At 36.4% G+C, this 15,686-nt stretch overlaps 2 protein-coding genes across 4 annotated transcripts in view; both read right to left on the bottom strand.

Moving 5' to 3' along the window:
* Positions 1 to 2,714, bottom strand: part of LOC117420526 (dnaJ homolog subfamily B member 14-like) — a 34,125-nt gene extending 31,411 nt beyond the window's left edge. The window contains exon 1 of the mRNA XM_059031783.1: positions 2,513 to 2,714. Within this exon, the coding sequence (XP_058887766.1) occupies positions 2,513 to 2,645 (133 nt within the window). The 5' untranslated portion in view covers positions 2,646 to 2,714. The remainder of the gene's footprint in view (positions 1 to 2,512) is intronic.
* Positions 2,715 to 9,765: 7,051 nt separating this feature from the next.
* LOC117421114 (tetratricopeptide repeat protein 39B-like) overlaps positions 9,766 to 15,686 on the bottom strand; it is a 44,513-nt gene continuing 38,592 nt past the window's right edge. For all 3 annotated transcript variants that reach the window (XM_059031764.1, XM_059031772.1, XM_059031765.1), the window contains 2 exons: positions 14,929 to 15,045; positions 9,766 to 13,376 (listed from right to left, as the gene is read on the bottom strand). In XM_059031764.1, the coding sequence (XP_058887747.1) occupies positions 13,280 to 13,376; positions 14,929 to 15,045 (214 nt within the window). In that variant the 3' untranslated portion in view covers positions 9,766 to 13,279. The remainder of the gene's footprint in view (positions 13,377 to 14,928; positions 15,046 to 15,686) is intronic.

Below are 15,686 nucleotides of genomic sequence, written 5' to 3'. Positions count from 1 at the left end.
ACTTAATCATATCCTGATGTAACTTTCACTATTATCTGCTGTATTATTGAATTGTGGTTTGTCACACTTGAGAATTATTGTATTTCTTGTTCTTATTGTATGACTTATATTGTAACACTTGAATGTATTTGTATTTGCTTGCGATTGTAAGTCGCCCTGGATAAGGGCGTCTGCTAAGAAATAAATAATAATAATAATAATAATAATAATACTGGACTTTGAACGCCGCTACCAAGGACAGTATAACGAGAACATGATGGGAGACTACATTTGGGGGCTGATTCGTGAAAGTGATTTACAGTATAATCGTAAATCTCGAAAAACTACTCACTTCTAAATCTTTTGTAGTCATTTTTGTATTGTGGTAGTGCGCCTTGGTGTCCCTGCTGTCCCAAAGGCAATTTCCTTGATGCTCATCTTGATAAATTCAAGGAGAACATGGGAGTGTACTTGGAGGAGCAAGGCGAGCGCTTCCACCAGGATATACTGGACTTTGAACGCCGCTACCAAGGACAGTATAACGAGAACATGATGGGAGACTACATTTGGGGGCTGATTCGTGAAAGTGATTTACAGTATAATCGTAAATCTCGAAAAACTACTCACTTCTAAATCTTTTGTAGTCATTTTTGTATTACTTTAGTATAAATACATGTTAATTTGGATTCATATGTTGTTTTTTTCTGACTTTATGTGAACGAAAAGACACACATTCGCCCGTTTTCTCATTGGAAATAGGTAAATTTCAAAATATCACTGTCCTGGTCACAAAAGCAAAGTTTGTGGGGAATAATAGCCATTTTCTATACTTTTGAGGCATAAGCAATTAGGAAATAACACTTACTTCTCACTTAATTGGGACAGATGCTTATTCCTGATATTTTTTACTTGCGCCGACTGTATTTGTGAAAGAGTGGCAGCTCCATAGTTTTCGAACAGAAAGTTTCAGTGATAGGTTGAAACAGCTGAATAAGGGAACCCCCAGGCTCAGTACAGTACATGCAATGTGAAAGTAATGCGATTCATGATAGCGCACGTGACCACCATGTTGCTTTCCTGCAGCTTTCACTCTCCTGCACATTTCCCCCCCACTCTAAAGCATGATTCACACTGGACTAAAAATCAGGTGTCCTCAGAGTTGGTCAAAAACATCCAGTAACTTCCCATATGTGGACTACTTTTCATCAAGGAAAGTCAGTAGTTGGCGGCTAAAGTTATGCAGTATAGGTTTTAATATAAGCTTGTATAGCTAACAAGCTCAGGCAAGTCTTATTACGCTTAGAGTAAAACCAGGAATAGATCACACTGCTATGCAATGGGAGTCTTATTTCCATCCCTGTATTCCATCCCCCAACCAACAGCAAATAGCTCCCAACACCAGTCTGCGGCACAGGGATCTGGGCCTGAGAGAGGAGTGTCCCCTACAGATGCACCAACATCAATAGTGTTATGGCACACAGTACCAGCAGCTCTGTGAATGAACCAAAGATAGGGATCCATTTTTAAATATATTAAATCTTCACAAAGTGACAAAGTGGACAAACCAGCTTAGTACCTAACTTGCTGTCTTCCCCAGAGATTAGAAAGTAGAACACAATATAATGTGGAATAATAACCATTTTATACAGTAAGAACATATAGGCCTACTGTACAGTTAGCAAAACACTGCTTATAAGCCTGTAGTATTTTTAAGCAACGAGTTCAAGGTACTGTATACTTTACATAATCATCAGGAAATTTACTAAGCAACACAATGTAAAGACATCACCATTAAAACATGACGACTTACTGGTCTTTGACAGACTTCAGCTTCGTTAAAACGTGTATTAAAAATACAAAGACGAACCCATTTCACAGGTACTCCAGTTAATAAGATTAAGAATCATTATCCCCCAACACAGTCTTCCATTTCGTAAGTTTTCAAAAGAATGGCAGGCCTTGCACCACTGCTGGCATCAAATGTGACTCTTTTTTTAAATGTAAATACCAGTAGACATAGACTACAATTATGTATTTACGATATCAATAGATGCAACGCATAAAAAAAAAAAATATATATATATATATATATATATATATATATACACACACACACACACACACAGTACATTTAAAAAAGCATCATGGACGTGTCAGCCGAATATAATAAAATTAAATCCAGTGATGTAATGCACAGTTATGTATATTTGAAATTGTACACTGTACCGAAGAAAATGTCAGTAACAGGACAACATTCGTTTCACGACAGACATCGGTTCATTATCGACCTCAGATTCAGAATAACATTAACACAGAAGCAAAGGGCATGTACACAACACACACAGGAAGGAAGATAACACAATACTTATTATCATATATATATATATATATATATATATATATATATATATATATATATATATATATATGAATGAGTATGGTACAAATAGTATAGACCACGTACGTAGCCTACCGTCTTCGTAATTACAAGGTACAGACAGGAACACCTTTTTTTTTTTTTTAAATACATTACCTTTAGCTTTATCAGTAGGATAAAGCTTCTCGGCTTTATTTAAAAATTTCAATGCCTTTTCCTTGTCGCCAGCTTCGAGAGCTTTCCTTGCTATTACAATACATTTCTCCGCTTCGTCCCTATTCCCTTCCATCTTCTTCCTCTTCCTCCCCCTGCCTAGTTCAGCTGATTACACGACGCGCAGAGCAGAACACACAGGCTGTCTGGAAGGGCCACGAACAAGCGCAGCACTTTCGTTAAAAAAAAAAAAGCGTTGTTAGTGGGAATATATGTAACTTGATGATTTTAAATCGTGCAGTGGATACCATTTATTTGCTGTCGACATTGTTAGGTCATTCGTCTGTTTTATCGTTTATTCTTTTTTTAATGGAAACGTAAAGAGTGAATCGAAAGCTAGTGTTTTGCCGAGTCAGCCAATCAAGTGGATCCATGGGAAATTAGTGAATGCTAAAGTTTAGTCTGATGGCGTATTTTAGTTTTTTGTAGATTGGAGGTAATGCAGTTCATTGATTGCAGGAAACTCGGTTTTATCAGACTTTAACAGTATACCTAAATGAACCACCTGCCAGCTTTTAGGTGTTACCCATTGTGACGGAAACTGACTTGCAACATGGAGGTGTCAAGGGATGCTATTATTTGCATACCAAAGTTATCAGTCATGTGATGAACAGAGCATTTACTCAGAAGTGTGTGCCACAGATTGCAGACCTTTCTAATAATTTTTGTTTTGTGTATAAACCCTTTTTATCTGCATTCTCTCACCATTAGTTATTGAGGGCCCTCAAGTTGTGTGATTTAAAATATTGACTACCAATGGTTACTTGTCAAAAAAAATTACCAACCAGCTAGTGCCTATTTAAAGCCAGTGCAATAAGATATTTACAGAAATAAACCACACAAAAGAAACACGTTTTACATGTGAAGGGTTTTCATGCTGGGACACCATTTTTTTGTTTGTTTGTTTTTTTAAATGATTGGTGGTTTTAAAAGGATGGTCCCTATTTACAAAACACAGTTTGACAGGTTTTTTACCTAGAAAAATAGGTTTTGACATTCACGATTCGGCTCATTATTTGCTACACTACAACGGAACTCTGGCTGAATTAAAATGTGTTACATGTTAATTTGAGTTTATACTGGTCTCCAGTGATTATGGCTGTTCTGCTGTGGTTATAATACAGAGTACATGACTGATAGCTATTTTCAATATCTGAGTTCACAATGAAAATTAAATTAGCTGATGTTTGAAAAAAAAAAAAACATCACTTAGACCTGGTGTTTTGAGTAACTATAGGCCAATATCTTGTGTAGTAGTCATCCAGCTGCAGAATTGTTTTACAAAGGGTACACCCCGCCCCTGTGCGAATTTTGTTTGTTGTGTATTTGTGTCATGTTATATGATTTAAAATGTATGTATTTGTGCACTGGTGTTTTAGGTCGGCAGGGAAGGATTGATTGTCTTCCCTGCCAAAGCAGTTCACATGCAGACTGTGGCAGGGCCCGATTGAACAATTACAAGCAATCGAGTCTAGGCACAGCTGCATAAAAGAGGTGAAAATCTGTCACTCGGGGTTTGGTGTTCAGAGATTGAACGAGAAAGCGAGTGAGTTTATAGAGAAATATAACAATTGCTACTTGTTTTGTTTAGTGTCTGTTTTGGTCACCGTGCTGTTTACTTTGGAAAAGTGTTTTGTTTTATGTTCAAACTGTTTATTTTATAATAAATACGTGCACCAGTGCTTCACTGTGTCTGTCTATTTCCTGGTCTGATGTCACCACAAAGCCATCCTGGTCACAGTGACTTATAGGAAAAAATCCACTCTGGTTTTTGTGTTGACCATAGCAGAGAGACAGTTCTGGGGCAGATGGCGAATGACTTGTTTATCTTATTCAGGCTTACTTTCTATCTCAGTTTGATTGGATTTGAGTGCAGCCTTTGACAGAGTTGATCATAACATTTTGCTTCACCTCCTATAGCACTACAGTTCTGTGAAAGGTGCCGCCACTTATCTTACAAATAGACACCAGGGAAATAGCGTCTGGGGTTCCTCAGGGCTCCATACTTAGTCGTTTGCTCTTCTGCATATATGTGTTACTTCTGGGTATAATCTTCAGAGATCATGAAATCATTTTTCACTTTTATGCCGATGTTACACAGATTTATTGTTTAAGGATCATTTTATTTATGAGATGTGTATTACTGTTCAGACATTAACAGAAAAAATGATCTTCCTTGAAAACAAATTGATACACTCAGAACAATCAGTTTAAATGAGCAATTTGTTGACAATAGTTTTAATCAGTGGACTGTTTTTGGACTCAGTAGGAGAGATCACAATAGACTGTGAATTGAATTCTCTGAATGGGTCCACTCATTTGGCTATTCTTTTTGAGATTAAGTTGCCTTTACAGACTTAAGAGTGTAGTGCATTACATTAAAACTTGCAAAATAAATTCATCAACTGCATCCAGGCTCTCTGATACACTGAGGCTATCACTGCTCACTGCTGCTCCGTCTCTTTCATTTGATAGGTTACTTGATATTTGTAATTGTCTTTACTCAGATACTTTTGATACAGTGACCCCGGTTAGAACTCCTAAAGTTTCTTCTAAACGAACCTCACCTTGGGTAACCGCTGATATACGCTGCAAGAAAAGGGAAGGTCGTAAACTAGAACGCAGATGGAGGATTACAACATTGTATATTCATTCTGATATCTGGAAACAGCATAGGCTGGAGTTTAATAACGCTCTGAGAGAAGCCCGATGCTCTAATTTTCCAAAATGTATTCATGCAAACAGATAATCCCAGGGTCCTCTTTTCCACTAGTGATAAATGAATTACCTCAAGCTACAACAGCTAACTGTGAGACCCCTCCTCGACTGCACCCCCTCATATCTGTATAAATGGGTAATTGTATGTAAAAATAATGTGTAAAAATAATGTAATTGTATGTAAAAATAATGTGATATCTTGTAATAATTGTAAGTTGCCCTGGATAAGGGCGTCTGCTAAGAAATAAATAATAATAATAATAATATCAAAGCTGCAACAGCTAACTGTGAGACCCGTCCTCGACTGCACCCCCTCATATCAAAGCTACACCAGCTGACTGTGAGACCCCTCCTCGATTGCACCCCCTCATATCGAAGCTACACCAGCTGTGAGACCCCTCCTCAACTGCACCCCCTCTATCGAAGCTACACCTGCTGTGAGACCCCTCCTCGATTGCACCCCCTCATATCGAAGCTAACTGAGGCATTTCTGAATTATTTTGAAAGTAAAAGTACTAATATTAGGGATCATATTTTTCAGGGTGGTTCTGATCTTAATGGCCGATTAGACTTCTTTCATGGAATCCTTTTCCCTTATTACACTAGAAGATCTGAATAAGTCAGTGATGCAAATGAACTCTTCCACTTGTTTTTTAGATCAAATTCCAACAAAAATCCTCAAAGGCATTTTATATGACACTGTTTTAGAAATTATTAACAGATCTTTGTAAACTGGAACAGTACAAACTGCTTTTAAAACTGACGTGGTTAGCCATTAATCAAAACAATCGAATTTAGATCCTACAATTTTGAGTAATTTTAGACCTATCTCCTATTTACCTGGGGATATCTCTGTGGTCTCTGATTTAATTGAGTGTCTGAATGATGTAAAAATCTGGATGACTCAAAATGTGTTGCAGTTAAACTCAGATAAGACAGAAGTTTTGATTTTAGGTTCTCAGCAATAACTGGAATCTGCCAGTTCTCTAAAAACAGAGTTGAGTATTTTAAATTCAAACCTCAAATCAGAGGCCTGAAATTTGGGATGAATATTTGATTCTGATTTATTTTTTGAGGCTCATATCCATAATGTCACCAAAATGTCTTTTTATCATCTACACAATATTGTTAAGATTAGGTCTTGTCTTTCATTCCCTGATTCCGAGAAGCTAATTCATGCCTTTGTCTCATCTAGACTTGATTATTGCAAAGCTCTGTTTGCTGGGTTACCAGACCATGCCTTTTCACAGTTACAGCTTGTTCAAAATGGAGCGGCACGGGTTCTTAGTAAAAAAAAAAAAAAGTGACCACATAACTCCCACAAAACACTACATGGCCTGGCATCTGATTATCTAAAACAGCTTTGACCCTGTATGTATCTAGACATGCTTTAATGTTGGCTGATTCTGGTCTTCTGGCCCTCCCAAAGATTAAGACAAAAAGGAAAGGAAAAAGATCTTTCAGTTGCAATGCTCCCACATTGCATCCCACAAACTACCATCTGATATTAGAGATGCAGAGTCACTTAATATTTTTCAATCAAGAACTAATTTTCATTAAAAACTCACTTTTTTAGACTAGCATTTTATACAAAATGTTAAGTGTTTTTTATTTCTCTACTAATGTTGAGTTTTTTTGGTGTTGTGATTTATTTTGCTATAACTTTTTCATGTTCATGTTTTTTTTTATTGTTTTATTTCATTTTATTATATATATATTTATTTTTATTTTTATTGACTTGTAAAGCACTTTGAGATACTGTTGTATGAAAGGCGCGATATAAATAAACGTACTTACTTATTTGGTCAGGATGTCAGCCTGTATTGCTGATGTTAAACTTTGAATGAAGCAACATTTTTCACAACTTAACAATGATAAACCAGAGGTCATGGTCCTGGGGTCCCGAGATGAATTATGTAATGCATCCATATCAACAGCTCAGGAGTCCATAGTTTGGGAGTCAGTTTGGACCCAGATCTTACTTTTGTTGGTCATATTTGTAGAATTATTAGACCGTAATTCTTTCATCTCAGAAATGTAGCCACATTTAGATCATGCTTGACCTTGGTGGATTTTGAGAGATTGGTTCATACTTTTGTTAGGACCTAGATTGATAATTGCAATGCATTTTTCTATTGGTCTATCTAATGGGGTACGAGTAGGCTGCAGCTTGTTCACAACTCTGCAGATTGTATTTTAACAAAAACTAGGGCTGGACAGCACATTACCCCATCTTAAAATCACTTCATTGGCCTTGATACAGGGTTGATTTTAAGCGTTTATCACTGACCTACCTGGTCTTGCTCCTGCTTATATTGCAGAGTGGCTCATTCCATACTGCATGTCCCCAGTCATGCCCTGTGGTCACAACGTCTTTAATTAGTTTGACTTTCTACCCAGTGGGCTCAATTCCACAAGGTATTAGGGACTCTGATTCTGTTCAATCCTTCAAAACTAACTTGAAGACTTATTTATATAGTCTGGCCTTTGCAACTGCCTAGGCCTGTATCTCCTAATTTTATTGGTGTGCTTTTGTGCTCTGTATGTACAGTGCTCTGAGGTGTGTGTCACACAAAAAGTGCTTTATAAGTCTAAGTTTGTTATTGTTGTTCAAGATGTTCATATAAAGACAGTGCAAATAGTAAGTGCCATTTACAAATGCAAGATTAATCTGAGTGGTAAAAATAAATAAATAAATAAAAGAAAATACAATGTTGTATAGTAATCACATTTTTATTACTGTGCTTGCTTTATTTACAGTGTTTTATCTAGGTTTTCTTAATTGGTTATGAAAAAACAATTTTGGATTATAAAGGACTGCGGGGGGGGAGGGGGGGGGTTGTTTATTTGTTTGCTTTTTTTGCATATGTTTGTGAAGGAGCGCTTTAAAATTTTGAATGGAGTAGTACACATTTTATAATCTAGGACAGGGCTTCCTAAACCTTTTTACCCGAGGCCCACCTGTTCAGCTGCATTGGGCACTGCGGCCCACTATTAGCACTCCTTGGGAAAATGTAAAATTAAAAACATTTTATATGTTTAAACCTGTAACATTATAAATAAACCATTTATTCATTTGAATAAATATTGTGAAAAATGGAAATCACATAGAATATGCACTGAGTGAAAATAAAAAAAATTGAAACACTTGTAATTTTTTTTATTTATTTTTTATAAATTTAGTCATTGCCAATTATTTTTATTATTTTCTACCACCCCTGCGCTGACTCGGGAGGGCGAAGATGAACACACACTGTCCTCCGACCGCTTTTTTTTCACACTGCGGACTCACCATGCAGCCACCCAAGACCTACAGTGTCGGAGGACAACGCAGCTCTCAGGCAGCTTACAGGCAAGCCCGCAGGCACCCGGCCAGACTACAGGGGTCGCTGGTGCGCAGTGAGCCAAGGACTCGCTTTACATCCCGCCTACAGGTAGGCAATCTGTTAGCTCTGATTTGTGAATTCCTGCTTTGATTGACAGTCCGCCAATACTCCCTTGTTACACTTTTCTTTCTAGTTACAGCTGCCGCTGTGCCTGCTTTTCGCTATTAATAGAAAAAAATGCATACCCCTGATCTAGGAGAATCCCCAGTACTGTAAAATGCTATATGAAAATCCAGCTACAGTTCATCCTTGTCAGGGTATGGATTGATAAAATCAGTAAATTTATTAGATGGAGATGGTTATCTCCAAGTACGTTATAGCTATTATATAACAAGTGCTTTTGTCTTTCCTGGATTTCATTAAAAAAAAGTCTGTTAGTTGCTGCTTCCAATCTGAGTCTTCAACTTAATCAGTCATCTGGCTCGACGACAGGCTGCTGTGAATAGACCCTATTTGTGAGGTTTGTTTATCCAAACTGTATCATTTTGTGTTATCGAGGGTATCCCAATGGAAGTGACAAGGAGAGATTTCACTTGTCATACAATGATTATGATTTTAAGGCACAAAGGATTGGCATTGCTGACAACCCCACAGAGCTGTGCCTCCAAGGCAGGGTTAGGTCTCCTGTTGGGACAGTTTGAATAAAAGTACATTGTTGTTCTTGTTGCCAAGGCCTTCAGTCACAAACTGTTTAACTCCAGCTCATTATTTATAAAATATCCATTATCCCCTGCTGGAGATGAAATCCCTGTTAATGGGATTAAAGTTGAAGCATTTGATACTTCACATTTTCATAAATCTGGAGAATAATATGCTACTTTAACATATTGAATTACATACTGCTTTATAGTTTTCCATATACTTCACGGAGAATTTGACATTTTGAAATCAAACATGAAATACTGTACTACAATTCTGGCTTCTGGTAAACTTTTGCAATATAATTTTGTAGTTTCTTTGATTACGTGGTGAAACGCAATGCATTTACTCCAGTCACTAATTAACTGTTTATTATTTATTTAAAAGGAGACAATTCCATGATTTTTGATTGAGAATGTGTACTCATTTCAAACATAACACACAAGACGTTGGTTCTGAAGTGCATGGCTTTTTATTTAGAATTCTGTTACATTTACACCACGGCAGATCTGTGGAACATACATAAGGTTCTTGTTTAGAACATATGAAGTATGAACATATGAAGTATAGCAAACACACAAAAGCGAGACAGGGAAGAGAGGTTGGGGTGAAATACACTTCATATAAAACAATTGTATTGTATGGAAATCACACAGCCCACAAATTGCAATGAATTTAAAGAAACGAGAAAAACAACCCAAAAATATATTTTGGTAAAAATCAGAAGGAAACAAATAATAAAATTACATTGACCATTGACAATATATATTCAGAAAAAAGCACATGTATATAAATCAATTTGCTGATTAAATGTAATATTTGAAACACATTCATTTGCTGATTAAATAATTTGCTTATTGCTGCTTAAATTTAAGGGTCGTCTGGTTTCACAGCCCCCTTACCGAGTTCAAGATTAGTGCTAGCGAAGGCCTGTGAAATCAGCCGCATGTATAACTAAATACAATGTTAATGTTCTCTGGTGTCCAGTGACACCTGCTGGGAGCCAAGGCAGCAGCAGGTGTCCCAGGACCTGAAGACGCTAAAGCATGCTTGTGGTCAGCAGCTCTCTGCTCCTTAACATATAGCCAAACACTGGCTGAGTCTCCACTCAACCTGTTATTTAGGAAAGCATCACAGACCCATTCACCCAGCCTTTCCCTGCTACTTCTACATGCAGTGGAGATGTGGAAGCCAGCCACACTTCCAGGCAGGGCTTAGGGTTCAGACTAGGTAAATTGAGACACATGCTGATCCAGTCAGTTCAGCTCCAGGGCCACAGAGCACAGCAATGACTTTGGTGTGTTTGAAAGTGATGGCAAGTTGGCTTTTCTTGGGTAGCTATTGCTTATCATTCATCGAAACACCAAAATGCCCCTCTGCCTGTAATGCAATAGTGTGTAAACAGCATCATTTTATCATTTAAGTACATTTTTTCTGTTCCTTTTTATAAATCCAAGGCATTGCCAAAATGTTTTTCTACTTGACTTTGTTAACTATACTTTACTTCAGAATCCATGTGTGTACCTTTGGCAGTATTACAGTATAGTGTTTTATGTGCATTAGTTATGGGGATGTACCACTTGTAACAGAAGTCCTCAAGACTTGAGTACCAATAAAATAGAAGAATAGGCCTATTAGATTATTTTTCACAATAGAAAAAACCACATGAACACTTCAAAAAATGTACAACAAAGTACAATTATACAGGATATAAAATAAATAAGAATATATATATGTAATTTTCATGTATATTATCTCAACTGTTTTTCAGAATAACTTTTCAAAATAAATTTGCCTCAATGCCCTCATCAAATAAGGTTTTTGGAAAAAGAAACAAAAAGCAACCTCTAGAAACACTTTAGTAAAATGATTTGAATGAATCTACAATCCCATTACATTTTTTTTTTACAAGTGGAATGTTACAGCATTTGCTTTTCACAAACAAGTTCAGCAGAAAAAAAAACACACAGCAAGTTGCTTGAAAGACTGAACTGGTGCACCCATTCAGTTGCCCCACTGTGCCTTTCTTAAATCACAGCAGACCCACCTGGCATTTGTTTAATTCAGCTTTAATACACTAAAGATTTCAGGAACTAAGAATTTCAAGCCATAAACAGTGAATTTAAAACATCAAGAAAACAGAACACAGGGATTCATTCATAAAACATTACTGAAAGCCTACAGGAAAATCCCACCACATGCACACTGGTAGGAGCATGTCACCTCATAGTAACAGTAAATTATCCAGATTGTTTCCCTGTTTGTGGTGAATTACTGTCTCCCCTACTTTTTTTGTAATTATTATTCATGATTTATCAATTTAACATCCATTTTTAAATGCCCAATTTGAAAGCCACCTCACCACTACAACAGATCACTGAATATACAGTAGATGGGTGACCTCTATTCCCATTGTCAATTGCCTCTTTTCACCTGCTGAACCTAAAACAATGGGTTCTCTTAAACTGCTGAACCCAGACTATGCAATCTCCAATGCTCTGATGACCAGTAGAGGCTACTGAAGTGAGGGGGGGGGGGGGGGATGTGTTAACTGTGCCCAAACTATTTTCCTCCCCAACCCAAGGGAAGGCAAAAGTTAATTCAATGGTTTCTGTGGGCTCCCGGTCAAGAACAGCAACTCAGCACAGGAGGATTCAAACCAGCCAGCTCCTAATCATATGGCTCACCCTGCACTCCAGTCCGGTAGGGCCTTTACAGGATGAGGAGCCAAGCTTTCCCCAGTACTTTCTGCCACAGACTTTCCTTTTTTTGTCATGTTCTACAGCTACTCTGGTAAAGATTCTTGTTACTTAAATTGAAGCAGCGTAGTTCCTCAGATTAAAAAAATAAATAAATATAACACTAATAAAATGGTATTTTATTTATGTATTTAAGCCAATAAACACTGGCCTTTGGAAAGGGTCTTGTCATGTTTGAAATGTGAGGGTGAGACATTTTAATACAGGAACTACTGTATACTTACTATTTGTATGTATTTAAGCCAGTTGTGTGTGTCTGCTACTTCATGCAGCAAGTAGTAGACACACAGAAGTGCACAACCCAGTTCTCCTCATCTAAAACTAAATATGTAGAGCAGAATCAATAATGTATTAGTAGTTGACAAATAAATGACAATGCCAGAAAATGCAATAGAATATGCTGAACAAACATAAAGAGTTATTATTAAAAGGTCAGAAACTAATCGTGAAAATAATATGCACAATGTTATACAGTATAGCCAAACCACCTTCAGTTATTTTTTGTAGTGTGGGAAACCAGGTCAGACAATGTTGCTCCAACAGAGCATATAAAAGTATATTCATCAGTAAGAGAAAGGGGTTGTTGATGATAGGAATGCCTTGTCTAACACAAAGACACATTTTCCATAAAACAAGATATTAACACTCACCACAGTGCACACACACACAAACCTGATTGTAATAATGTAAAGCTTAAAAAAGGGAAAATACATTAAAGAGATTTAGAACATGTAGCACAAAACCAGTAACCAGGACTCAGGGTCAGTAACATTTCAAAATTCAGTGCCCCAAGTAAGCATTAAATATCATCCTTTACATTGGTATTTCAAGCATAGGTCTGTGAGGTATTCATGAACAAATATTTAGATCTTGATTAAACAGAAATTATTGTCAGAGGACTGTCCCAAAACCAATTAAAAACAACCGAGTTGCCGCAATTGATTATTAAAAGTACAGACAGATTTTAAAAATGCCAATGTATAGATCTAGATTTAATAGCAACTACACACCATGTTATATCTGCTTGCTAAACACCAAGTGCTGTTTATTGATTGAAATACTTTTTAAATTTACTATCAGCAACTCTGTTTTAAGTGAATGAAATGCTTGTGGAGGACACTTCCATTGTATCTTTTAGCTTAATTCAGATCCCTGAAAGAACAACCTGCCACTACAGACACAGTTTAAAAACAGACCGAACAATCTTGTCAAGGTGTGGTGGCTGGGGATCCTCGGAGGCTGTTGAGAGCAGCGTGGATACGGAAGTGCAGTCTGGATTCCATTGAATAGCCTTTGTAGTTTTGTCTAAAATAAGAATAAAAAAAGAAAAGAAAAACAGTAAATTAGTTAAGCCTTAGGAGGTGGTAACAGGAGTAAAATATCTGCTAATAAAATCACAAGAACTAATCATTATTATTATTATTATTATTATTATTATTATTATTATTATTATTCATAATGATAATAATAATAATAATAATAATAATAATAATAATAATAATAATAATAAATCAAAAAATGTTTAAATCACATTTTTTTATATAGTTACTTAAACCACCATTACAGAGCAATACAAAAAGGTAAATTTAACTAAATACATGTATACAAAAAGACTGATACTAAAATGATGAGTGAATTTGCTCAAAATCCTGTTACTAAGTTTTAATAATATCCCCCTCAGTATATGAGAAACTTGACCTAAACCTGAAACAATACAGTAGAAAAGTGATACAAGACAGAACTTAAAGCTGGTTTGGGGAATTCAAAGAGCAGCCAGACAGAACGGTGCACCAAACAGCGGTCCAGATAAGCTGCAGCTTTTATGCACTCAATTTAAATTTAATGTGCAATTTTGCTGCACAGCTTGTATGCCTCCCCTAAAACTTCCACTAACAACTACATCTCTCAGAATACAATGTCTTCAGTTACTAGGAAAATATACACAACAAAAACTAACCCAACAACATTATCCAATCTCTGGCCAGCCCTGCTGTCTTTGCAGCCAATCACAGTAAGAATAACAAAAATTCTAAGCTATACAGGTTGAAGCATAAACACCCCAGTCCAGCTACAAATCCAACTGGAATAATCGCCACAGGCAACCACTAAAAAAAGGTGCCTATAATATTAAACAAACTGTTTTATAACTTATTAATGCGTGTCCTTATTTTAATTATTTGTATGGCTTAATATTGACATTTTAACATGTTTACTGAGTTTAAGAATTTAAATGTTCAAATATAAGTAATGTAATTAAATTTGCAGAGTCAGTGCGATACCTCGAAAAAAATGCGCTGAGCCGATAAAGAACCTTGTAGAACACACGCGTGGTTGTACAGTAGTTCACAGGGTCTTTTTTAATGCCTACCCCATCACCATTAAAGATGATACAGTTCTGTATTTATCGAGATTACTCATGACTTCAAATACTACATTTTACTCTCTGTGTTAAAATTAGAGGGTCAGTTACTCCCAGACCCAAAAACATCTGGAGCGCTAGCACCATATGTGCATCAGGTTTTATGATCACGCTTTATATGTTAACAAACAGCTAATAAACATGTTAATGTACATTATTTATTTTCTGTTAACTGTTAGTTAATAATATATAATAGGCCAGCTAAAACTGCAAACACCAGAGCCCTATGAATGATCAAACAAACACCAGAGCCCTATGGATGATCCAGTTGATCATATGCTTGAAATCGGTTCAAATTGTTACTGTAGTAATGTTTAGCAAATTAAATCAGGTTTTCATTAACCCTAACCTTAAACCTAAGCTAAAAATTAACAATGTTTGTTAACAGTTGACCGGTCTTAAAATGTACTATTGAAGGGTAGCTGAAAATATACTTACTTTGCATTTTCTATAAATCTGCTGGCTTTTTGAAAGTCTCCTTGCTGCTTGTATAAGAGCCCCAGCTCATATAAACTAAATGGCACCAAATAATGATCATATTTTATCCTCTTCTCACTACAAAGGAGACAAAAAACAAACAAAAAAAGGATTCACAATATGACCACAAAATGGCAGCAAAACCTTAACATCTGTGTTGCAAACTCTAGCTCTTTGGGCTTTTAAATGGATCATTCATAGTCATCCTAGGTGGGACCAGTGTGTGGGGCCAGTGCTGGTTCATGTATCCTGGGATATCCTCTTGATACCGCCATTTATAGAAACAAATATGAACATGGTTATGTTTTGCTCCTGAAGACTTTTAAAAGAGTTCTGGAATGTGAATGTTTGGCTCAGCACAAGTTATAAAAAGTGACAAAACATTCATATTAAAATGTAAAATAAATAAATAAATAAAATAGCAAACTGAAAATGTATATGGTAGAAAATACAAAATATTCTTAAAAAGACATACTGTAACATTGTAGGTCTGCTAAATGTAATAATGAGTTGCTGGAAGAGGTCTTGACTTGGGTCATAAAGAAGTACTAAGCAAGTGTGAGGAAGGTGGATTTCTGTAATGAGGTCAGAACAAAAATGACCACTAAAGGGGCTATAAATGGCAGTGCTTATAAAGGTACCATGAAATGTTCCTGTCAGGACAACTGAGGAAGTCAGCACGTCCGGTCACTTTTTTTAAAGTAACAAAAACGTTTATT

Source organism: Acipenser ruthenus, chromosome 1 (genome assembly GCF_902713425.1).
Source record: "Acipenser ruthenus chromosome 1, fAciRut3.2 maternal haplotype, whole genome shotgun sequence".
Lineage (NCBI taxonomy): Eukaryota > Metazoa > Chordata > Actinopteri > Acipenseriformes > Acipenseridae > Acipenser > Acipenser ruthenus.
This window is presented reverse-complemented; position numbering and strand designations above follow the sequence as displayed.